The sequence below is a fragment of the Lontra canadensis genome, unplaced genomic scaffold (genome assembly GCF_010015895.1).
Source record: "Lontra canadensis isolate GAN:19392208 unplaced genomic scaffold, GSC_riverotter_1.0 scaffold52, whole genome shotgun sequence".
NCBI classification, from domain to species: domain Eukaryota; kingdom Metazoa; phylum Chordata; class Mammalia; order Carnivora; family Mustelidae; genus Lontra; species Lontra canadensis.
Window position 1 is genome coordinate 10,427,619 of NW_022631046.1, and position 23,947 is coordinate 10,451,565.

The 23,947-nt window shown below is 39.8% G+C and overlaps 1 protein-coding gene across 2 annotated transcripts in view; it reads right to left on the reverse strand.

Moving 5' to 3' along the window:
- Positions 1 to 327: 327 nt before the first annotated feature.
- Positions 328 to 23,947, reverse strand: part of LTA4H (leukotriene A4 hydrolase) — a 31,994-nt gene continuing 8,374 nt past the window's right edge. Inside the window, exons 3-19 of one of the 2 annotated variants that reach the window (XM_032874275.1) lie at positions 23,815 to 23,935; positions 22,174 to 22,242; positions 20,259 to 20,363; positions 19,218 to 19,270; positions 16,662 to 16,734; positions 16,035 to 16,175; positions 15,211 to 15,234; positions 14,701 to 14,771; positions 14,128 to 14,239; positions 13,219 to 13,363; positions 11,697 to 11,800; positions 11,188 to 11,258; positions 8,676 to 8,730; positions 4,517 to 4,612; positions 2,286 to 2,368; positions 1,490 to 1,594; positions 328 to 611 (exon numbers count right to left, since the gene is read on the reverse strand). In XM_032874275.1, coding sequence (XP_032730166.1) covers positions 494 to 611; positions 1,490 to 1,594; positions 2,286 to 2,368; positions 4,517 to 4,612; positions 8,676 to 8,730; positions 11,188 to 11,258; positions 11,697 to 11,800; positions 13,219 to 13,363; positions 14,128 to 14,239; positions 14,701 to 14,771; positions 15,211 to 15,234; positions 16,035 to 16,175; positions 16,662 to 16,734; positions 19,218 to 19,270; positions 20,259 to 20,363; positions 22,174 to 22,242; positions 23,815 to 23,935 — 1,546 coding nt within the window. In that variant the 3' untranslated portion in view covers positions 328 to 493. The remainder of the gene's footprint in view (positions 612 to 1,489; positions 1,595 to 2,285; positions 2,369 to 4,516; positions 4,613 to 8,675; positions 8,731 to 11,187; positions 11,259 to 11,696; positions 11,801 to 13,218; positions 13,364 to 14,127; positions 14,240 to 14,700; positions 14,772 to 15,210; positions 15,235 to 16,034; positions 16,176 to 16,661; positions 16,735 to 19,217; positions 19,271 to 20,258; positions 20,364 to 22,173; positions 22,243 to 23,814; positions 23,936 to 23,947) is intronic. The other variant, XM_032874276.1, reaches the window with a different exon arrangement.

Genomic DNA, 23,947 nt, shown 5'->3' on the forward strand with positions numbered 1-23,947 from the left:
CTAGAAGATGAGTTGCAGGGTCAGTGTATGTAAATTCTAAATAATTTGAATATTGAAACTTAAAAAAAAAAGCAAAACTCTTGTCATGTTGAATTTTTGGCATGTGGCAGAACTTAAAATATTTAAAATTAAAGAACTTAAATAATTAAAAGAACTTAAAATTAAAGAACTTAAAGAACTTAAAATACCAGGTAAATACTATGCTGACACTCTTGTGATCATGCTGGGAAAAATAAATATGTAAGTAATGAAAAATTCTACATTTATGAATTAAAAGGTTAAACTTTGCTAAAATGCACTTTACAAAGAACATGGCCCCTGTGGGGGTGTGGGGGGGAAGGTAGCTCAGCTTTATTTATGAAAATCACTGACAAAACAATAAAAAGCCAGAACAAAAACAACATTTTTAGTTACATATGAGCTGAACTTGTATATTTCTTCGTGAATTAGGTTTAAAAAAGAGAACTATCTGAAATCAGCAGTTGGTAGGTCCTTAATCCACTTTTAAGTCTTTCCCCACCAGCATGGCGGTCACGGGGTGCATACTTGCTTTGTGCTCTTGGTAGGTACGCACGGCCTGATGATGGCTTTTGTCAAAGGCAGCAAGGTCCCTGGCAGGGAAAGAAAGATGGATAATGACTGATTTTGGCAAATAGTGTTTTATTTGGCAAGTATAACTTTATTATACTTGTGAAGTAAATTAAAAGATTAATCATAACTATATATATCATGGTTCTGTATTTCTCAGAATTCTTGCTAAATCCATAGTCAAAATAACTTCACCAAGATATTCTTAAATTCTGTCTTGTAGCCAAGATACAACTTGTTTCCCATCTACCAAAGCATTGCTTCCTTATACGTCAAGCAACTTACTCTTCCAACTCATTGCAGCATTTGAATCAAAGGTTTGGCCTTACCAAAGGCTCATTTCTTATAACATTTAAATAACTTCAGACTCTTTTGTGTCTGTGCCTACCCACCAATTATCTCCTACTTGCTTTTAAAGATCTTTCTGGGGACCTAAGATTGTTTTCTATTTCTTTCTTTTTCACCAGTGTCTAAACCAATTTGGCCCATAATAGGTAATCCATAGGTGATGTTTCTAAAAAAGCTAATGAAATTACTTTAAATTTTAAATATTTAGAACTGTTAATTCCTATTCCAAAATTATAGCTATAATCTTTAACAGATTTAAAAATATTATTTTTAGATAGTGTTTTACAAAGCATTTTAGCAACAGGAAAAGCATATGAGATTGTTCTTCCCCATTCCTTTTTTCGTAAGGTGGGGAGGGGCAGAGGGAGAAAGAGAGAATCCTAAGCAGACTCTGAGCTGAGCGCAGAGCCCTCTGTGGGGCTGGATCTAACGGCCCTGAGATCATGACCTGAGCTGAAATCAAGAGACAGAAGCCTAGCCCACTGAGCCACCCATGTAGTCATCCCCCCAGTTCCTGATCTAAATTCAAAGCACAGTCTGAGCTGGTTCTTACTTGAATAGAGGCCGTGTAAACTTCATTCGCCCTTGCTCAGTCGCCATTTTGAGAGCCAAAGGAATTGCTTCCTCCCATTTCGATTGAATGCAGAGCCGTAACCATCTGGAGAGAGGATTTTGGGGGGGCGTGGGGTAGGAAACGAGGAGGAAGGGGCAGGATATACAGGCATATCTGAAGATTACTTTTGTAATGATGAATAATCCCATTCAAGTTATGCTTACACCACTTTACATTATGTCTTTATTCTGAGAATCTCAAGTCCTCGTATATATAATTCAGTAACTGGAGAAGTGAAAAGGAGTTTGTTCTTGCAAGAGACCATATGTTTTTAAAAAGGTTTAGATTATGTCGGTGCTCATGTACCTTATCTATATATACAGTTTCTGAAGGAATTAAACTTAGGTTTAAGACTCACACTACAAATTAGAATTAAGAAAGATTAACCACATAACAAAATTAGAGATTTCTAACTATTCCCATATCAGAGTTCACTTGGCTAGTTGTGGAAGAATGCCTATTACCTATTTAATTTAAGAATTAGGGATTCCTAATTCTTTTTTTTTTTTTTTGATAAGGCAAGAGAAGCTTACAACAAATTCTAATAAAAAAATTAATACTATCATCTTACAGATAGCGCAACTATTCCTCAAAGACCACTATCATTATTTATACAAGTGCAGTAAATTTCACAAGGATTTCTTCAAACTCATGTATGTCTCAGACTGCTTTCCCTTTCTCCACCTTTTAAACTAGTTTCTGCTTTCTTCCACAGAGACAAGTTAAAATGATGTACCTGAATCGTATTTCAGAATTGTTAATGGCATTCAAGTTGTACACCTCTTGCATTCGCTTTATGTGCCCCAATGGAAGAGGCGCCTAAGAGCAAAATAAAGAAGTACGATGTATCATTTCAACAGGATTCCTTGGAAGAAAGGAGCTGGAGAGAAATTCTTAGCTGGATTAAAACCCTAAATATTTTATAATATAGAAAGAAGTCAGATAAAAAGAAAAGAAACAAATGCACACTACAATAAATTTTGTGCAAACTTATTCTGGATAAGGACGTTCTGCTGGGAGCAAAGGGATAACTTAATTGGTGAGATACACAGAGAATTAGATGAGAATTACTCTCCTCAGACGTTTTAGCATATATGAACACTAACTTTCTAACCCTTTCCAGAGTCTTTCAGGTTCTTCCTTATACCTTATAGATCTTAAATTTATTCCACTCTCCATGTTAAACCACAGTCCCTTAACTGTTTTCTCACTGATTGCCCTCAGTTTTTTTTTTTTTTTTAAGATTTTTAAAAATTTTTTGACAGAGATCACAAGTAGCCAGAGAGGATGGCTGCGGTCGGGGGGAAGCAGGCTCCCTGCTGAACAGAGAGCCCGATGTGGGGCTCGATCCCAGGACCCTGAGATCATGACCTGAGCAGAAGGCAGAGGCTTAACCCACTGAACCACCCAGGCGCCCCACTGCCCTTAGCTTTGTCTTTGCAAATTTCCTCTGAAGTCCCTTTTGCATGATCTCTATCCCTACAAAACAGCTTTTTAAACTTTTCTATTACAGACCCCTTTGAAAACCTGATGAGTAGTATGGACCTTTTCTTCAGGAAAAAGAGATTTACTGTACAAACACAAACATCTGTATACAATGGCAGGGGGTTCATAGGCCCCCCCCGTACCCATCTTAACCCATGCTAACAGGCAGAGCAAGTCTGGTGAGGAAAGAAGGGCAGCTCAGTCTGGATAAGCAGGGAGGCTGAGGGGCTGCTGGGCCGGTGGCGACTCTCCTCTCTCAGCACAACCCATCCTACGAAACTCTCCCCACACTCGGGGAAGCATCTTTGCTGGGAGGCCTAGACCCTTCCCAAATCCTTTGCCCTCAGCTAAACTCCAAGTCCACCCTGGTAGGTCCACCGGTTGAGGTCACCTCCTAGACCCCCAACTTTCACTAATTTTTGCCACGCCTCTTCTGGAGACATCCCGTCAGGTGCTGCAGGCTTTATGAAACCTCGGTGACTTGATGCCCTAAAAATGGATTCTTGCAAAGCCCCTCTTGCCTTAAATCCTATTCTTCCTTTTGTGTTGCTTCCATAGGAAAGTCTGTCCAGTCTTCTTTACCGCTCTCAAGGTCCTCAGGCCCAAGACGGTAAAGACCCCGCCACTTTCTCCCTCTCAAAATGTAGCCTCTCCTTCCCATTTCTCGTATTCTTTTAATTACCTGGGTTTGAAACCTTAAAATCTGCTTGGACTCCTTCCTGTTAACTGCCAAATCCAGTCAGTCACAAATCACATGCCTTCACCCTTCAACCCTGCTCATCTGGCCTATTCCCTCCTTTTCTCCCCCCCTGCTTCCCCCTCACAACGTGTTCTCCAAGTCTCCCCAAGAATTTCTCCACCCATGTTCCTCATGTTGATCTACTGGCGGACTCTTTGATAACCCACCCTCTCATCAAATGACTTTCCTGTTAAAAATGTTAGCTATTTCCCACTCTACCACCTACTAAAACAAAACCCAAGATTCTTAGCTTAGCATTCAAGATTCATCACATCTGATCCCACTAGCCGTTCTAGAATTATCTTCATTAACTTCCACAACATTGAGGCTTGTGACTCCCTGAGACCTCTGCTAATGTTGGGCAAAGCAAGCCCCACTCCCACAAAACCTTTCCTTGATAATGCCACTAGGAAGGGAATTCTCCTTCACTGACTCAGCTTTTCTCAACTGGTACCTAAAATATGCCTCCTTTTATTGCCACATTTTGTACATGTGACCTTTCCTACTAGATTATAAGCTTTTTGAGGACATGGTGTATTTCTTTCTTGCATATTTTCATATTCTCAAAAACACTAAACATAATAAGCATTCAACCGGTGTCTTTAAATGAATGAGTTTTAGAAGTTATTTTTTTCCATTAGTTTTCATGTTAACATTTTTTTCCCCCCCAAACTGGGCTTGACATAAATACCGTGCTTTTGTTACACCCGTTGTAATTTCTCATGTTTTGGACTCGTACTTACTCTCTGGAGCATCTGTGCTAAAAATTCGTTCAACTGATGAGAAGAGAGATCCTTCAGGTCTGCTGGGGTGAATGAATTTAAATCCTCTTCTTTGGCCTACAATAAATGTTACCTGGTTATTTCCATTCATGTGTGATTTAATAATATTTATTGGCTTATTGGACATTAAAGATTAAGAAAAAGACAAATACAAGGACACCTAAGGTGGTGAAAAATATATTTCAGCCTTAGCTACTTTAATAGTTTCGAGATGATGTTACTATAGCTTAAAGAGCTGACATGATTCCTAAAATCTGTATTACTTAAGAGAAATTAGACTATTACTAGTAAAAGTGGAAGAAACTTTTGACATCCTTTGTACCATTCCAGATATATGGATTTTCAAAGTAAAGAAAACATTACAAAAGCATATCAACTAATTAATAGGCCAATTAAAAAATCTGGGTAAAGGATCAAATTGCACATTCTCTTAAATATCACACTAATGAACTGGTAGGACCACAAACGGAGGTTTCCCTCCATCCCCACACATTCTGCTTTTCCCAGGTAATCTTGGAAATCATCTGAGAAAAAGAAAAGTCGGTCTGTACTTTTCTATTTAGGACTCACTGCCAAAAATCTTGGAGGATATGATTAAGAAATATTAAATAAAGCTTACCAAAGTAAGTATTTTTAATTCTTTAAAACCAGCTTTAAATTTTTTTAAACTAAGGTTTCCTTTTATTATTTAATATAGTTAATTATATTTATTATTTTATTTTTATTATTTAATATAGTTAATATATACTGTCATATGAGTTTTAGGTGTACAATATAGTGATTCAACACTTCCATTTATCACCCGGTGCTCAATGGGACAAGTGCACTCCTTAATCCCCATCACCTGTTTCACCCATCCCCCTGGCCACCCCCAGCCATCAGTTTGCTCTCTCTAGTTGAGAGTCTGTTTCTTCAGTTGTCTCTCTCACTTTTTCCCTTTGCTCATTGGTTTCTTGTACTCCACATAGGAGTGAGATCGTACAGTATCTGACTTATTTCGCTTAGCATAATACTTTCTAGCTCCATTCATGGCCTTGCAAATGAGATTTCATTCTTTTTTATGGCTGATAATAGTCCATTATAGATGTATACCATCGTATATATTCCTTATCCATCCATCTGTCGATGGACACTTGAGTTGCTTCCATAGTTTGGCTATTATAAATAATGCTGCTATAAACATAGGGGTGCATGTATCCCTTTGAATTAGTGTTTTTGTTACTTTTGGGTAAATACTAAATAGTGTGATTACTGGATCATAGGGTTGTTCTATTTTTAACTTATTGGGGAACCCCCCCCTACTGTTTTCTACACAAACTAGGGTTTTTGTTTTTTTTTTTTTTAAGTTGAAAAGAAATATAGGCAGTGTTTTAAAAATCAAACAGGGCCGAATGAAAAATTCCTTTGTTTTTGCTCCGTCTTTCCTCAGTAACCAATATTAATAGTTCCTTGTTTATCCTTCCAGAAAATTTAATGTATAAATACATATCCTTGTAACGAAATATTATTTTACACCTTCCTCCCCTTTCTATCCCACTGGGAAACCATACGTTAGTGTCAAAACTTACAGACCTCATTATCTGCTCAAAAACGTGCAAATTTAAACTATCTATTAAAGACCTATCATAAGTGGTAAAAACATGAAAAGCAGTAGACTGATAAGCCCAAGTTCAAGGTAATGGTTACCCTCTTGGGAAGGGAAGGTGGGCAGAGAGCGGATGAAGTGGGGAGGGGGCGCTCCAACCTACCTACTGAGGTTGGCGGTGGGTACACAGGCTTTTGTTTGACAGTTGATTTTTACACCTTCAAACAGGTGATGTACATTTTTTCTGTTTGCTTTTACTTAATATGAGAAAACCAACTGGGCAATCACACAAGGCAACGAGTCACTAGTGACTCCGGAGATGACAGCGAGCCCTCAGTCTGTCCCCGACACTGCCCACTCCTACTGACACTGCCCTATTTACAGTCCTCCACCTTGACCCCTGAGCCTACAGGAGTTTCTAAGCAGAGATCAGGAGCAGTTCTACCGGGGGGCTGGAATACATTTTTCAAATGAAAACTGAGGTCCTAACACAACACATTGTTGTTAAAAGACCCAGTGTCCCTTGGATTTCTCTTTCGCTTTTTTCCCCAACGACACGTCTGTGAACTACATCAAACACGAAATTCAAGACATAGGAAGAATAGCGAACCATGATCTGTGGCAAGAGGTGTTACCAGATTTCTCACCCTGCATAGGGATCAAGCTTTCCTAAATGATTTGTCGTACGTAATTAAATCCCTCCTCTAATCATCACTTAACACCTCTGGTCCCTGTGGTTATGACACTGAACGCCGGAAGCCTACCTCTCCCGGCCAGGTACTGACCATGCACATGCAGACGTGTGTGACTAGCCTGCCTAGGGTGGGGGGTGGAGATAGCGGCCTAGATATTCTCTACCCTACTCGAAAAGATCCTGACCTAGATCTAAAAAGTTAGTAATATCCTGACTTTGTTATGATGTTGTAAGAATCTTCAGAAAGATGTTTATATTTTATTTTAAAGGACAGTATCTCTTCCCTGGGGTTTCTGGTTCCATTTACTTACTCTGATTGGCCTTACTCCTGATTTTTCTTCCTTCTTCTGGCTGTCAGAGAGTTCCCCTCAAAACCCAGAGCTTTCTATGCCTCTTTCTTTATCTCACCTCTCCACCTAGGCTCCATGTTTCGTTGCTGCTTAAAAAAAAAATAAACCTGTTCGAACTGTGTCCCTCCCACCCAGAATGTCCTCCTCTACCTCCTCCATGCCCAAACCATGCTCAGTCCTAGCTGAACTACCCTCTTCTAGACAAAGCTCTCTTCCACGCTGCAGCCAACCTCAGTGCACTTCACGCCAACACCCCCACCCAAACCAGGTGCAAGTATTGGCTCTTTCTGGTGACCTCTTGTTACTTCATCTGTGTCTTTTTCATGCTACGCATCACTTCCTGTTCAGTATCATTATTTATTTCTAAACTTTAGGAATAAGTGTCGAAAGGCGACATCTAAATTTGTTGCAGTAACAGCATGAAGACTAGCAGAATATGCCAGCCCCAAATACACCGATTCTTTTAGTGTAGGCTCTTGAAAAACAGGAATGGCAAGGAGAGGTTTTCTCCCAACTGCACACAGACAGATTTTCCAAAAGGAACCCAATTGTCCTAGATCCCCTCCCATGGGAGTTTCATCAGTCAGGCAAGATTGACTCTTATCAGGAACAAAAAAAAAAAAGCTGACACCACACCCAGACAAACTTTGTCCCAATACTTATCTCTTCTTCTAAGGGCCCATTTATCTTTCCTAAAAATCCTTTATTTTCGCCTGACAGGCTTCTCTTTTCTTACCGAAATGGTATTTAATCCTGAATTCTGAGCCACCTCTGAGTTACTCATTTTTCCGTGGGCCCCTCCCATGAATACATGAGGTAGACACACGGATATCTTTGTTTTTCTCCTGTTAATCTTCCTTTTCTTACAGAGTTCTCCACTAAGAACTCAGAGGGTGTGTGGAAAATTCCTTTTCTTCCCCTACAAGGATTATTCCTACACTTTCCGCTATTTTTCCCAAAAGCATTACCCAGGGCACATCTGCACTCTGGTTTCTAAGGGTTCTATTTCAGGAAATGCACAAAGCAGCTCTTTCTAGGAGGTTCCATAGCGGTCAACACTAACACCGGCAGATAGAACCCAAGTGCCCCTGTTCTTCCCTCACAGGTGACACCAGCGCTCACCTAAGATCATTTTAGATTCACCTGTATGGGTAAGGGCTATTTGAAGCAGTATCTTACAAATGACTCATGAGAAAAAGAAGCAAGAGAACAGGCAAATATTTCTCCATACCTTTTTTAAGACTTGAAAAGAAGCAAGAAAATGAGAACTAATACCACCAATATCTATTTGCTCCCCTGGGCAAACTTAACTTTACACACTGAGGGCTGGTATACTACCTCTTCAGACAAACTTGACTTATGAGTGACTTTTCCAAATACTTGAGTTTGTGAATCAAGTACCCACCCGCTCCCATCCCCGCCACTGCCTTCCTGAGTAGAGACATATTTGTACAATTCAAAAAGGGGTCAAAATCACACGTTAGTACTCACAGTCATCCACCGTTGACTTAAGGCAAGGCAGGCATTTGTGAGAGTCATATCATAACTGCAAGTGAAAAAATACCAGAGATTCAACTTCATAAAAATTACATGGTTTTTCATAAATGTAATGTTAAAGTTACAGAACATACTTAACTTTCCAAAGTTTTTTTTTTAAAAGACTTTATTCATTCATTTGAGAGAAAGAGTGAGAGTCCAAGAGAGACTGCCTGGGAGGGGGGCAGGGCAGAAGTAGACTCCCCGCTGTGCAGGGAGCTCAAAGCAGGGCTAGATCGTAGGACCCTGAGATCATGACCTGAGCTGAAGGCAGACACTTAACTGACTAAGCCACCCAGGTGCCCCTCAAAGTTCTTAAATAAAGCTCAAGGAGACACCTGGGTGGCTTAGTCAGTTAAGTGTCTGCCTTCAGCTCAGGTCATGATCCCAGGGTCATTGGATCTAGCCCTGCATTGGGCTCCCTGCTCATCGGGGAGTCTGCTTCTCCCTTTGCCTCTGCCCCTCCTCCCTGCTCATGTGCTTGCTCTCTCTTCCTCACTCTCTCTCTCTCAAATAAATAAAAATAAATAGAGAAGAGAAAGGAGTCAGAAGGAAAGAGAGAGTGAGAGAGAAAGGAAAGGAAAGGAAACAGGAAAGGAAAGGCCAATCAGGAACTCCTGACTGTTGGAAACAGGACATCTTCTACCTGACTTCAATATACTGATGTCATCGGAAAATTTGGAAATCCAAGTGGTTACCAGATTAATGAAACACCTGATTATCCTCCAGAGAGAAAGCCTCACCACCAGAGCGAAGACGGTCAGATGCTTCAGTAGCATCTGCTGAAGGTGCTGGGACCCAGGTGGGCACGTTTAGGGTTTGCTGTGTGCCAGGCACAGTTCTAGGGGCTCATGACAACACAAAGTCCTTGCTTTCATGGATATTACATTCTGTTGTTCCAACTATCTTCCGACTTCGTAACCATCCAACAAATCTGCGAGCGCCTATGCGGCAGGCCCTGCTCTAGACACCAGGGAAATGATGGTGTCATGAGAGACCCTTGGGAGACTCCGAGTCATCATGTGATGATTTTATTCCTCTCTTTTCAGAAGAAAGTGAAAATAACAAACTCTGACCATTAAGCAAAGCAAATGGCACTAAAATCTGTGTGTTCTTAACTTAGAAAATAAATCCCCTGTGTTGCAACAACAGTGGAAGAGACTGTATAAGGTACAAGAATTCTTGCAAAACATCCCTCTTTGTCCATAAATGATGCTTGCTTGCTGTGAAATGTTTCTATTAGAGAACAGTGGGGGTACCTGCCCCTGTGGGCCTAAATGAAATGAGTTTTGATTAGAAGTTGCCTCTGCACCTCTGAAAGAGAGTTTGAGCCCTAGGGGAGATTATTAGCCAGTTAACGCAGTGCCCTCCTTTGAAGTAGCTGCCAGTTAATCTTCATGAAGTAGTTGGGCTGTGGACTACAGAGAAAGCCTTTTGTTTGTCTCCAAGACCAAATGGGATCAGAGGCAGTAAATTGCTCAGGCAGTAAATCACCTTCAACTAGAACATTCCTTAGCACTGATTTCATAAGGAACAACAGAACCATACAAAACCTCTGCTGATCTCTTTCTGGGTGTCCTGAAATTTCCTTCTCGTTGTCATAAGAACTAGGTAAGGATTAGCCCGGGGAAGGGAAGCAGCCCTTACTTATGGCAAGATCCTAAGAAAAGCAGGGAGCAAAACCAGGTAGGAGCCCAGCTCTCACGGTGCTTCAGTGTCGTGAAGGAGAAAGACTTTATCACACAAATTAAAATTACCATGTGGTAATAGCAATGAAGAGGCCATACATACACAGCACCAGGAAACCCTAAATGGGAACCGGACTTGGTCAGAGATGTCAAGGAATACTTCCATGAGGAAGTGGTTCTTGAGCTGAGATTGGAATGATCTGGCAAAGAGTACTGCCAGAGGGGGGTGGAGGGGACAACATGGTCCCAGCTGGAACATGTGGTAGTTTGCATCCTCACATGATATGTGAGGCTCAGAGTTTAGGTCTCTGATTCAAGGGTGGTATAAAAGGCAGTACAGAGGAGGGGTAAAGACTGCCAGGGTTTGAATCTCAACCCTAACTACTTACTGTGCAAACTTCGGCAGAAGACCTTTACCTCACTAAGCCTAATGTGCCTCTTCTGGAAATGCGGCTGACATCTTAGAACACTGCCGTAATGATGGACATTACACTTATACAGGTTGTATTTCTTACTTCAGAGGTGTTGAAAGAAAAGAAAATATCTTCTCTGTATCACCATCCTTCAGCTGAAAGGAGGCATTCCATCATGACTTGGAATTAACTGAATTTATAATTCATGGAAATGTTTCTTTTGACCTCAGGGTTAAGGGTCAAACACCTACGACGTCTGCTCTGTAACTGGTTACAGCTTAAGAAGTCATCAAACCCTGTCGAGTATCTTGAGGAGCCCAAGAATTCTGGAGAGTGAGAAGGAAAGCATTAACGGGAAGGACTGACTTGGGTTTTACAGGAGGCATTCCAGGAGAGTAGAGCCACGCATTCCAGTCAACTTGATTGAGAAGATCAACCTGTGAACACAAAGAACACCAAGGTTGCTACGGAATAACTTTTTCCATTGGGGGTGGGGTGGGGGAGATGTGACTATCTAAAACAAACTTTTAGGTCCTCAAATCTATAATTTACCTGCACTAACATGTTAAGATAACTTCTAAGTCTCTTTCCTAAAATAAATTTATATTAATCAGCATTATTCTGTTAAATAAAGCAGGAAAATTAATTATATACAAGAACTAAATTTCTGAAACCTACTATTGCAGATCTCTCCAAAATATTCAAGTTAGTTCATATTGTTGAGATCACATTTTACATAGGAAAAAGTACCATGAAAGGCTGAATCTTAAATTCTAAACCAGTACTACTGTGAAGGAATTCAAATCAGCCTAACAAATAGCCATTAAACACAGGTTTACTGGGCAGAGAAAATAAGAAAGCTTTTTAAAACCAACCTTATCTTTAAAGTGGGAATACAGGAAATCCTTCCAGTCATCAGTGGTTATGCTCTTGTAGGAAAAATTTTCAACATAAGCCTTTAGGAATCCTAGGAAAACCTCTAAGAGTTTAAAAAAAAAAAAAAGTTGATTAATGGAAAGGTAACTATTGAACATTTTGGGGGTGCTTGGTATGATACTCTTGACAGGGAGAACAGAGAGCTTTCAGAGAATAGGGAAACCAACAAGGGCTTTGGGGGTGAAAGAATGTTCAAATCAGGTCGTAGGACTTAAGCCAGGCCTTGAAAAATATATGTAATTTGGTGGAAGGGAGAAAAGAAATCTGAATGACAAGAGGCCAATGCAATGAAGAAACAGAGAAGGAACCCACAACATAAATTCTAAAAGTAATGGCCTTAGTGTGACCTGAGAGGAGGAGGAGATGGGACAGGCAGAATGCGTGTGGATGAGGGAGGGTCTTCGAAGTCCATGGACAAAGGATAAGAGCCCAACGCCCATCAGTAGGGGAAAGTTACATGTATTCAGCACATCTACATCATGGACAGCTACAGTGACATTAAAGGGTATAAGGTAGATTTCTATGTTCTGACATGGAAGGATGTATGTGGAACACCGCTGAATTTAAAAAAAAAAAAAAGGTAGAACAAATGTATGTGTCTATGTGTATAAAGTGATCCATTTTCTTATTTTTTTAAAGATTTTACTTAAAGACTGTAAATGCTAGTGGGGAGGAGGAGAAGCAGGCTCCCCACCTAGCAGGGAGCCCAATGTGGGGCTCGATCCTAGAATGCTGGGATCATGACCTGAGCCAAAGGCAGACACTTAACCCACTAAGCCACACACACGCCCCAATGATCTACTTTCTGTAATTAAAATATATTTATTTGTCTGTTTGTTCATTTATGCTTAGAAAAAGACTGGGAACCATGCACACCAAACTGCTAACAGTGGTCATCTGGGGACTGGAAAGGGGCTGAGGGACTCTTCACTTGTCATGCTTAGAAACTTCTGTACTACAGAATTTTTTTCAAGGAGCATATACTATTTTCCTAATTTTTTAAAATATTGATGAGTTTTCTGGGGCGCCTGGGAGGCTCAGTTGGTTGGGCGGCTGCCTTTGGCTCGGGTCATGATTCCAGGGTCCTGGGATCGAGCTCCGCATGGGGCTCTCTGCTCAGCGGAGAGCCTGCTTCTCTCTCTTTCCCTCTGCCTGCCGCTCTGTTTACTTGTGCTCTCTCTCTGTCAAATAAATAAATAAATTCTTTAAAAATAAATAAATAAATAAATACTGATGAGTTTTCTTTAAAGTCATGCAACACAGTTTTGCATTCAGCTTATTCAAGGTTTAAAGTAGAGAGGTCACATTAGAAAATGATACAGGTTTTCTTTAGCAGCTACACACAAAATGAAACAAAAGAATAAAATGAGACAAAAACAACAGTTAAAAATTTTCCTTATTCTTCACATTGCCCTCAAAAACAAACAAACAAACAAAAATCAGAAAATGCCAACTACTTGCCTGGACCCCCAAGAAGTTGTTCAAGGTAAAAGAGTAAAGCAAAGCCCTTCTCGTAGGGCACTGAAGAATATGCTACATCGGGGTCCACATTCGTCAGGTCAACCACAAGTTTGGTGTAAGGATGCGTATCTCCAAAAGTCTTTATCTGCAAGACGCAAAATTAGATGAATGTTCAAATATGGATACTGGTTATTAGCACGCAAGCAAGCTAATAAGGAAGTATGACTTCGCTCAAAGGCATAACTTTAGGGGAACTTACACTGAAAGACTAGAAGTTGTGGGGTATGTTAGCTCAAATTTCTCTAAGTCTGTTAAATGGAATGCCTACTTGTGTCATGTTCCGTGGTATTTCCTGTTCAGTAGTAGGCTTTATTCTTATAAAAAACTAGGAAAATGTTTCAATGCCTGGTCAGCAAATTCAGCCTTTGGGAGGGAACAATGAAAAATTCAAACTAAGTAACTGTATTAATGGCAAAGACCCAATGAGGTCCTACTGGTCATGAACATGACATTATACAAGATAATGACTAGCATGTATCAATACCATATTATACCAGGGCACCTGGGTGGCTCAGTGGATTAAGCGTCCAATTCTTTTGCTTTGGCTCAAGTCATGACCTCAGGGTCCTCCAACTGCGCCTCATGTAGGACTCTGTGCTCAGCACCAAGTCTGCTTGGGGTTTCTCTCTCTCCCTCTGCCCCTCCTCTCTGATGTAGGCCCTCCACCCCCGCCACTCTCTCTCTCAAACAAATAAATAAAAGCTTAAAAACTAGAATATTATACCAGTATCTGCTTGATTTTCCACACCTGGCTTTCTTGTTGCTACTTAGGAAAGCTAGTTTACAAACTAAACTTTCAAATGCCTGTACAACTTTGGAGAAATGCTTTTCGAAGCATGACTCACTTACCGAATTCTGTAGTTCTCCCCATCCTCCCAGCGCGTGAAAATGTCTGAACTTTTCTCCAAACAGTCGTCCACAAATGTGGCGTTCTAAATACACAGTATGTCCTTCGTTTAACCTAAAAAGTTTTTTTTTTTTTTTTTTGTAAATAAAATAAAAACAGTGACACAGCTGAAAGGAACAAGAAATTTAATCAACAAGGTATTTTCTTTTTGGCTTTGCTACAGAGTAAAACATTGTAAAGCATGGACACTACTGTCTAAGCAGATTCCGCTCAGAGCACTGGGAAATGCAGCCACCCGGACGGCAGCGGGGAAAATCCTGCCACAGTTCTCGTTTTCTGTTCCCACGTATTAAAATGTGATGCTACCAGCACTAAGTAAGAAGCATGAGCCGAATACTCTTACTCCTCCTAACACTGACAAGCATTGTGGAATTTTTTTAACTGTCTACCTAAGAGATGACGACAAAGAAAAACAAGCTATTTCCGCAAAACCAATTTGGAGCGGCGGGAGGCAGGGAAGGAAATTAATAAGAAGAACAGATAAAGAAACAGTAACAATAATTTAAAAATCTCACCAAAAGTGGTCCCAAGTTTTGTTGGTCACTAGATTTCCTGTCCAGCTATGAGATATTTCATGTGCGATAACCTAAAGTAGAAACGTAAACAGTGGAAGGGATTAGTAGAACGCATTGCCTTATTCTAAAATAACTCTGTACGGAAGCATTCTAGTTCTTTGAGTTCCACATTGTTCAATTTCTTTTTAACATCAGCTGAGATATTTAGGGAGTTAGTTGAGCAAACAAATCATCACTTAGCCAAAGACAAAAGGATAGTTTAAAAGAAACAAAAAGTTATTTAGAAAATATTAAATGGACACATCACTCCTTTAAAATGCATTTCATAAACATATGAAGAAATCAGACCATAAAATGTTATGACGTCTATTAAATCTGTTAATGTAACAACAACCCCCGAGTTATCTTTTATAACCGTATCTTCAACATAACAATACAATGGATATTTTAAAAATCAGCTGAATTCTTAGTTCTTTGAGGGTAAGACTGCGATAATAAATTTTAACTTACGTTGGAGAGTGACTTGTCTCCTGCCTAAAAAAGAAGAAAAGTACCTTAGTATTCAAATTACAGACTACATTTAAAAGACTGCCTACATCAGGATGTATTCCGACATTAATAGTGCACTGTATTTCTACTATCGTACTCAAAGGGGTTCAAGACCAGAGTATGTATTGGGAAAATAAAACCAAACATGCAGGACTAAAAAAAAAAAAATAGCATGACTCTTTCTCTCCCTCATCTGGGGAATTTTTCCAGGACCAGGAAGCCCAGCATACCTATCTCTAACTTCCAGGAAACATTTCTCCTTCCATTTTTAAAATATCTGTTCTTATTTCCTTTATGTACCTTATTCTCGCCTAATTACCCACAGCATACTTAAGAAAAGTCTGCAGTGATTTAAAGTAGCATACATAAAGCAGCATAATTTATATATAAATTATATACTGTAGGTCTAATCCTTCCCTATACACGCTAAAGTGAGTTTTTGTTCGTTTTGTTCAACCCGTCCCTACATGCTGAGTGTATATGGTCTAGTTTCTCTGTCTGGATACAGAATTTGTCCCTACATTGGAGTGACACCACCTCCCCTCCCCCACAGCCCCCGTACACCTTTGGTTCTCGTCTCCCTAATGGCTAACTTATTTCCTTTTGATAAAATGAGATGACGAACATAACCATAATAAGCAATAATATCAGGAAGAGGAGTTATACAAATAAGAGAAAATATTGTTTAAAAAAAAAAAAAAGATGATCAGGAGCCTAAGGCTCTTCACATCCAGCTGTACACGCGAGGAGAACTCAGCCGTGCACGCAGACAGGCTCACACTCACCAGCAGAGTGGGGGTTACGAACGTGAGGCAAGGATTCTCCATGCCGCCATAAGGGAAGGACGGCGGGAGGACTAACAGGTCATACTGCCCCCATACATACGGTCCTCCCAGATCTTCTGCAATTTTAAGCATAGATTCAGTCTGGAAAATGAACGCATATATATTTATGTGTCTTAGTCATTACAGTGATGAATTTCTTGAAAGTACATATTGCTTTCTACGAAGGTTATGAATTAAGGATGCTCCTTTTAAATAATACTGATGCAAAAAAAAAAAAAGGTAGCAACTGCAAAACCACATAGAATAAGAGATATTTGATTCTCTGACCACATCACTAAACACCATTGCATTTCATACTTAAAGTCTTTTTTTTTTTTCTTAAAGATTTTATTTTTATTTATTTGACAGACAGAGATCACAAGTAGGCAGAGAGGCAGGCAGAGGGGGGGGAAACAGGCTCTCTGCTGAGTAGAGAGCCGATGCGGGGCTCGATCCCAGGACCCTGGGATCATGACCTGAGCCGAAGGCAGAGGCTTTAACCCACTGAGCCACCCAGGCACCGCCATACTTAAAGTCTTAAATCTATTGTCTACCAGGATTAATAAAAAGGGTAACTCTATGACCAACCTCAGAAAATTCGTAAGCAGACTTTTCCACCTGCTCTTTCTCAGACCAAACCAACGTTCTTGGGCCAATTTGCCTGCAAAATTAAAAAGCTTCATAAAAATGAAGTTCAAGACACATTATTCATTTGGTTCTAGGAAAGAGCTAAAGTAGTATATAAAAAGCCCGACAGTAGTAAGATTTACCATATGCTCTGGGAGGAGGGGAGGTTTAACAGCTTCTCTGAGATAGAGTCCACTGCTGTGTGCACACCAGAAAATAGGCAGCTCTCTGAGGAGGCACCGTCTGGGCCACATGAAAACAGAGATGTAAGGTGCCCCTGAAGATTAGCTAACTGGCTCTGGTAAGAACTTTGGGGATCTCCCAGTCAGGCTCAGTAAGGGGTTATTTGCTATGTACTTAAAGGTTGAACACTCACAGAAGAAGAAACAAATAGAAAAAGAAGGAAATCCTGTCACGTGCTAGAACATGGCTGAAGCTTGAGGACATTATGCTGAGTAACAACCCAAGCCAGTCACGAAAGAACAAATACTCTGATTCCACTTAGGAGGTCTCTAAAGTGTTCAAACTCATAGAAACAGAGAGTAGAATGCTGGTTACCAGGGGCTGGAAGGAGGTAGAAATGGGAGTTGTTGTTTAAAGGGTACAGAGTTTCAGTTTTGCAAAGTGAGAGTTCTGAAAATCTGTTTCACAACAATGTGGATTTACTGGGTGATACTGATTACTGGGCCGTACCCGTAAAAATGGTTAAGAGAGTAAATTTTGTGGGATTTTTAGCCACAGTGTAAAACCAGAAGAAACAAATAGAAGTGCGTATCACTTACAAAGGACTAGAACACAACAATATTTTTTTCATCTAAATTGCATCCTAAAAATTTTCTGCAGCGCCAAACCCCAGACAAGATTTTGCTGAGGTGTCATGCCCCAAAGAGGCAGTAGACTCTAGAGGAGCTGCTTCTCCAAATTTTAAGTGCATACTGATGATCTGAGGAGCTTGTTCATATGCAAATTTTGATTTAGTAGCTCTGGGATAGGACCCAATAATTTGCATTTCTACCCAACTCCCAGGTGATGCCAAAGCTACCAGTCTCTGGAACCATACTGGGCAGCGATGGTAACCAACCTGCTGTTAGCCAACAAATTTAATGAGAGCCCCAAGTATGAGCTGCATATGTCATTTTAAGTTGCCTAGCGGCCACATGTGAAATAAGCAAAATGGAAGCAGATGAAATCAATTTTAACAACACACTTTGTTTAACCCAATACATCCAAACTAGTATCATTTCCAGATGTAATCAACATAAAAATTACCGATGAAAGAGTTGACGTCCTTTTTTTACTACCAAGTGTTTAGCAATCTAGTGCATATTTCACACACATAGCAGGCCCCATGCGGTCAGTGGCTATCTTGCCCGACAGGGCACATGTTTGCGGCATGGGCTGCAAAGTCAACCAGCCTAGATCTCGGTCCTGGCCCTGACCCTTCCTAGCTGTGTGACCATGAGGCAGTTATTAATACTCACCGAGCATCAGTTCCTTTATAGGTCAGATGGGAAAAGCAATCACATCTACTCCACGGAACTGGGGGGATTCCGTGCCCTAAAGCTTGAGGGTCGGCACAGGATAAGCCCTTGTAATGGTCGGCACTCCGACAATTCCTAGAATCATCATCTAATGAGTGTTTCACATAGGCTGGGAGCTTTACCTATATTGGGTCAGTTAATTCTCACAAAAATCCTTTGAGGTACATACTCTTCTTTCCAGCCATTAGGAGAAGAAAAGGAAACTCAGAGGTGAGCTGCCCAAGGATGCTCATATTAACTGCTTGGAGCTAGAGCTGGGTTTGCCTGACTTCTTGATCTTGTCCACATTTCTGGAAATTTAAAGAAAGTAAGACCTACCCATATTCTTAATTTTCAGCTATTTAGCAGTAAGACTTAGCAAAAAATTAAGAAGGAAGGGCACCCTAGCTATTGGTAAATTTTTAATAAAATATCTTTTATTTCTGTAGTATTTATAGGCTTCCATGTGCTTTTTAAAAAAATTTTATTTATTTGACAGAGATCACAAGTAGGCAGAGAGGAGGAAGCAGGTCCCCCGAGGAGCAGAGAGCCCGATGCGGGGCTCCATCCGAGGACCCTGAGATCATGACCTGAGCCAAAGGCAGAGGCTTAACCCACTGAGCCACCCAGGCACCCCCTTCCAATTGCTTTAACATATCTTACCTCACTTGTTCAGGGAAAGGGAGATATTACAATTTCAAGGTTGAGGAAATGGAAGTTAAGAGAAGTGACCAGTTCAAACTTGTATTAGAATCCAGATCTCTAACTAAAGGCAGAGCATACTCACTCTGGAATACCTGGAAAAGCTGAACAGTGACTGGTAAAGACTTTTTTCATTTAAAATTCATTGTCATTTACATTTTATAATTAGATTTGAATTTTTCCAGCTTGATATCTTGTGATGTGCATAAATGAGCTGCTAGTTAATCCTGCCAGAGTTTCAAGATACTTCACACTTAATCTTTTCGTAAACCTCAAAATTTGTTCAAAAGCTCACCTGCTTTCTAAAGCTCCAACAACTAAAGCAATCAAGTAGCAGGGCATGGGCACCTAAAAGGAGCAAAAAAAAAAAACAAAAACAAAAACAAACAAACACACACACGAATTAGTGCTTAGAAATGTTAAGAGTAAGACAATCCATATTTAAATGTAAATTCCTTTTCAGATCTCACCGTTCTCATTTTTAGGGAGTTAAATAGTTTAAAATTGTGATGTAAAACATTTCAGAACATCTATTTCTCTTTTATTTTACTAGGAAAGGCAGTCTGATGTGAAAAACATGCCTGCACATAATATTACCAGGTCCATATCAAGCATTTCTCAAAAATTAGCCTATAAGAAGGAACTGTGCTTTTTTCTAAAGTTTTTCGGGTTTTTCTTTGACGTGAAACAATTTTTTTTACTTCCTTTTTTAAAAACCACTCCTGGTATATTTGAGAGACATATAAAATAATCCAGCAGTAAGAGGAAGCTGAAGGTTTGGGAGCTTGGAATCCCAGATACTGGTTGGGAGCAAAACTGTACTGTGGTTCAATTACATGTTCTGTTAAGAAGGTCAATTTAAAAAAAAGCATGTGTAAACACACGCAATTCATTAAAGGTCAGAGATACAAGTCAAATTACCAACTACATAGGAATCTTAACCTTAAAGACTGTAACAGAGTTGTTTTTTGTTTTGTTTTGTTTGTTTTGGTCTAATGTAGGTCCTCTGTTTATAAACGCTAACCACAGGCCTGCCCTGCGGTAGGAGGGTGGGCAAAGTTGAAACAACAGAAAACCTGCTGCTAACTGTGATGAGAGAGAATGGGATCAGGCTCTGCGCCCCACTTTGCTTATTCAACGACCCCTTTCTTTAGTCCAACTCTGTGAATAGAGCCCAACATTTCACAAGCACAAAAGAGATAAAGAACGCAAAAGACCACAGAAGCTGCTTTCTAAGTTCTGAAATATTTCAAAAGCAATTTTGCTCTCTGGATAGGTAAAAGCTGTTTATAGTTCACCAGCAATGAAAACAAAAATGTAGGTCCTCAGATCTTACTTTTTGGCTGAATTTATAGATTTTCCTGCTTGGGTCTTCTGGGTCAGGTGCTTCTCCATCACGAATGGCACTCATAAGTGCCACCAATTCTTTAGGGACAGATACCTAATCAAGAAGAGAAGTCATTTCCAGTTCCAAAGAAAAGATTCTATGTATCCTTAATTTTTATATGTGTAAAATAACAGATTTCCCCCTTCTTAACTATGCTATAGGCAGTGAGCCCAGTAAGTTTGGACTTAGCAGGTTTATAAATAAACTAGCAATAAATAAAACTGGCTTCTTTAAAAATGAATGTGAATTATCTATCTATCCATTCATCCATCCATGTTAAGAGTATCTGGTAGAAACTAGATTAAAATTCCAGCTCTGCTACTTACTAACTGCATGGCCTTGGAAAATGACCTGCCTGAGCCTCAGTTTCCCCATCAAACAAGGGTAATAACCTCACTGGATTGCAGCAAAGAGTAAATTACAGAAGAACAATCCAGCAACCTTCCTGGCAGGGCTGGCCACCTGTGTCCTCCTCCACACCCTCAAAACAGATTCACAAGGTTGTATACTCACTTTAGGACAGCGAATACAGTTTTAAACAGTTTTATATTTAAACCATAAACTTGGAGTTACAAATCAAGGAGCTTTTTAAGGGTCATGATTGTGAGAAACTAAAAGTTATTGCCCAGAGCCGTGAAATAACTTTCTCTGGGAATTTGTTTGGAAAAGATGCTGACGGGGCATAACTTAGGGTCACTTAAATGCATACCCAAGCTCTATGATTCTGAAAGTTTTATTTCTAAAGAATGCTAGAATCAAGGACTAGCCCTCCAATATTAATGATCTAGCAAACATACATCCCGTGAAGTTCTAGACTTTCATATTCTTGCCTGGCCCAGTATTTAAATTTATTTTGGAGGCAGACACAGAATCAGAACTTCCAAAGCCAGTACTACAACAACCATATATCTAGAGCTAAAAAGCACTCGAGAAATAATTTAGTTCTGCTTCCTCCCTTCGTTTAGGCAGTGGTGTGTTATACAGATGAGACAACTCCAGGTTTTGAGGTCATAAGACTTGCCCCAGGTCATGCAGTCAGTAAGTGGTAAAGAGTCCAAAACTGGAGATTCTTTGTCTCCGAGTATACAGTTTTCTACAGCACTATACATACTAGGTGTGGTTCGGTTGTGCGACGATCTTGGAATCAAGAAGCCCCCATAAAGACAGGTTGGTCCCCAATTCTATTTGCTTGGTCCGAGTAGGTCTGGCCTGGGACCTAGTATGTACATACGTAGGTAGGTATGTATTTAGTATCATTTAGTTAGTTAGGACTCACTTATTATTATAGTCCTTTTTGTAAAACGAGTAGCAGTTCCTACAAGAATCAGGTGGAAACGTTCAGGTAAGTCTGCAATCTAAGCCTGTTAGGGGACCTAGACAGAGGTTCACATGGCTATAGAGTGCATTTCTAGAACCTATAATCCTACAAATGTTAATTTTTAAAAGCTAAAAGACATTGTCCCCAAATTTTTGTCTTGAGATCTGCTATTCTGAATTCCCTTTAAAATCAGAATAGTACCCATTTCCTCTTACTTTTTGGCTGAGTTTATATATTTTAGAAATGTTCAAAACTGCCTTTAGAAAGAGAGATGCAGGGGCACCTGGCGGGCTCAGTCACTGGAGCGTGTGACTGTTGATCTCAGGGCTGTAAGTTCATGCCCCAAGTTGGGTGTAGAGATTACTTAAAAATAAAGTTTTTAAAAGAGAGATGCAAAATGAGGTCCACAGCTTCTTTGTTATTTTTCAAGTAGAATTTAATTAAAATATTACTAACTAAAAAATCCAACTCTTCACTCTGCTTATCATTTATAGCACATTTACTTACAGGAGTCATTTAATTTGGTTAATAATTTGTGATACTTACCTCTGCCCTGTAGGTTAATTTCACAGAAGGAGTGTCCTGACAAGGAAGAATTGCTCTGCAGTGGATGGCCTGGGGACGGGAGGGAAAAGAAAAAGCTATTCCCCTTTCTTACAGATCAAATTGTTAAGAAATCATTAAAATTGCAGCACTGCCCTTAGGCACGTTCTTTTTAAAAAACATGTCTCATATTTTTTTCAGATCTTTTGGAGGAACAAAAATAGACTTGTGGATAGAAAAGTCTGATTTCCCATTTTATTTTTTTTTTAAGATTTTATGTATTTATCAGAGAGAGAGAGAGAGAGCACAAGCAGGCAGAGGCAGAGAGAGAAGGAGGCTCCCCACTGAGCAAGGATGCGGGACTCGATCCCACGACGACCCAGGGATCATGACCTAAGCCAAAGGCAGCAGCTTAACCAACTGAGGCACCCAGGCGCCCCTGATTTCCCATTTTAATGTACGGTCAATCCTCACGGTTCAGTTGAAGCATGAAGCAATGTTAAGCATTGTTTCTTGTTCACCGCCCTGAGTAACAGCAGTGCTCAGTGAGATGCTATTAGGGTCCCCGAGGAAAAAAAGGGCTCTTTAGTGAAATAAAACTGAGAACCATGCATACTACATTCCTGTCTTACAGAATCGTTTGGAGCATTAGCCTCCTGGAGACTGAAAAGACCCACAATGAAGAAACCTGTTTGAATTCTTACACTTGTTTTAACAGGAAACCATCTTGTTCTGGTTACTTATTAACATCTAATGGGATGCCGTGTTCTGAGGAGAACTGCGTGGGGAGTGTTGCTAGAGGCTTGACATTCCAATCTTGCAGCAAACTTTGAAAGTAAAAGTTAAGAAGAAAAGGAGGGAAAAGAACAGCCTTTCTCAATACCATCTAGACTCCTATTTACATTTGAGTCTAAGGTTGTGTCTATCACTTAGGAATACTGAGAGGATTAACTGTGCAAAGCACCTAATAAAAACTACAGTAAGTGTTTAATGAAATGAGTTCCTTTAATTGTAAATTACTTAATTACTAACAGAATTAGGTTTTTTCCCCTTTTAGAAGGTAGTTTCATATGTATTACCCTTGTGACAGATTGTCTCTAATGATAGGATTCTTTATTCTTAGTTTTTAAAGAGAAAACAGAAATAGTTTAAATCGTACATTTAATATGTTTACATAACATATACATTTGTTAAAGTATAAGGAAAATCTGGAAATGGCTGCACACCTATCTCAGTGATGCTTACTTCTGGGCAATAGTGTCTGGAGAAGATTGAAAAATCTGACCTTTCACTTTCCATTTCTTTACTGTTAACATTTTTCATAACCACTACCTATTACTTTCATCTTAATAATTTTTTCCTTTCTATTTTATAATGATTTCTTGAGTGCCCACTCAGGAAATATGACCTAGACAGTCCACTTTAAGTGGACATGATTTCAAACTGAAGGGCGTTTCTTTTTAAAAGTGATATATGAATGTGTTAATAATGAGATACCAATGAAAATGCATATCATTTTTAGAACATAAATTAAAACATTGTCTTAGGGAAGACCCGAATATCCATAAGACCACTGTCTACTTTGCTTCAGTAAACTGTGCTGGGAGTCTTTTTGTACAACAAGTCATTCCAGATCTTTTTTACCTGGCACTGACTAAAGAGATAGGGGTGTTCCTTCCCAGAAGTTTGTTCAGGAGTGAGCCACTGAAGAGCCGAAGACTTTGGAGAGGTCTCAAAAGAAATTTCTATAACGACTTCTTGATTTCTGTATGCAACA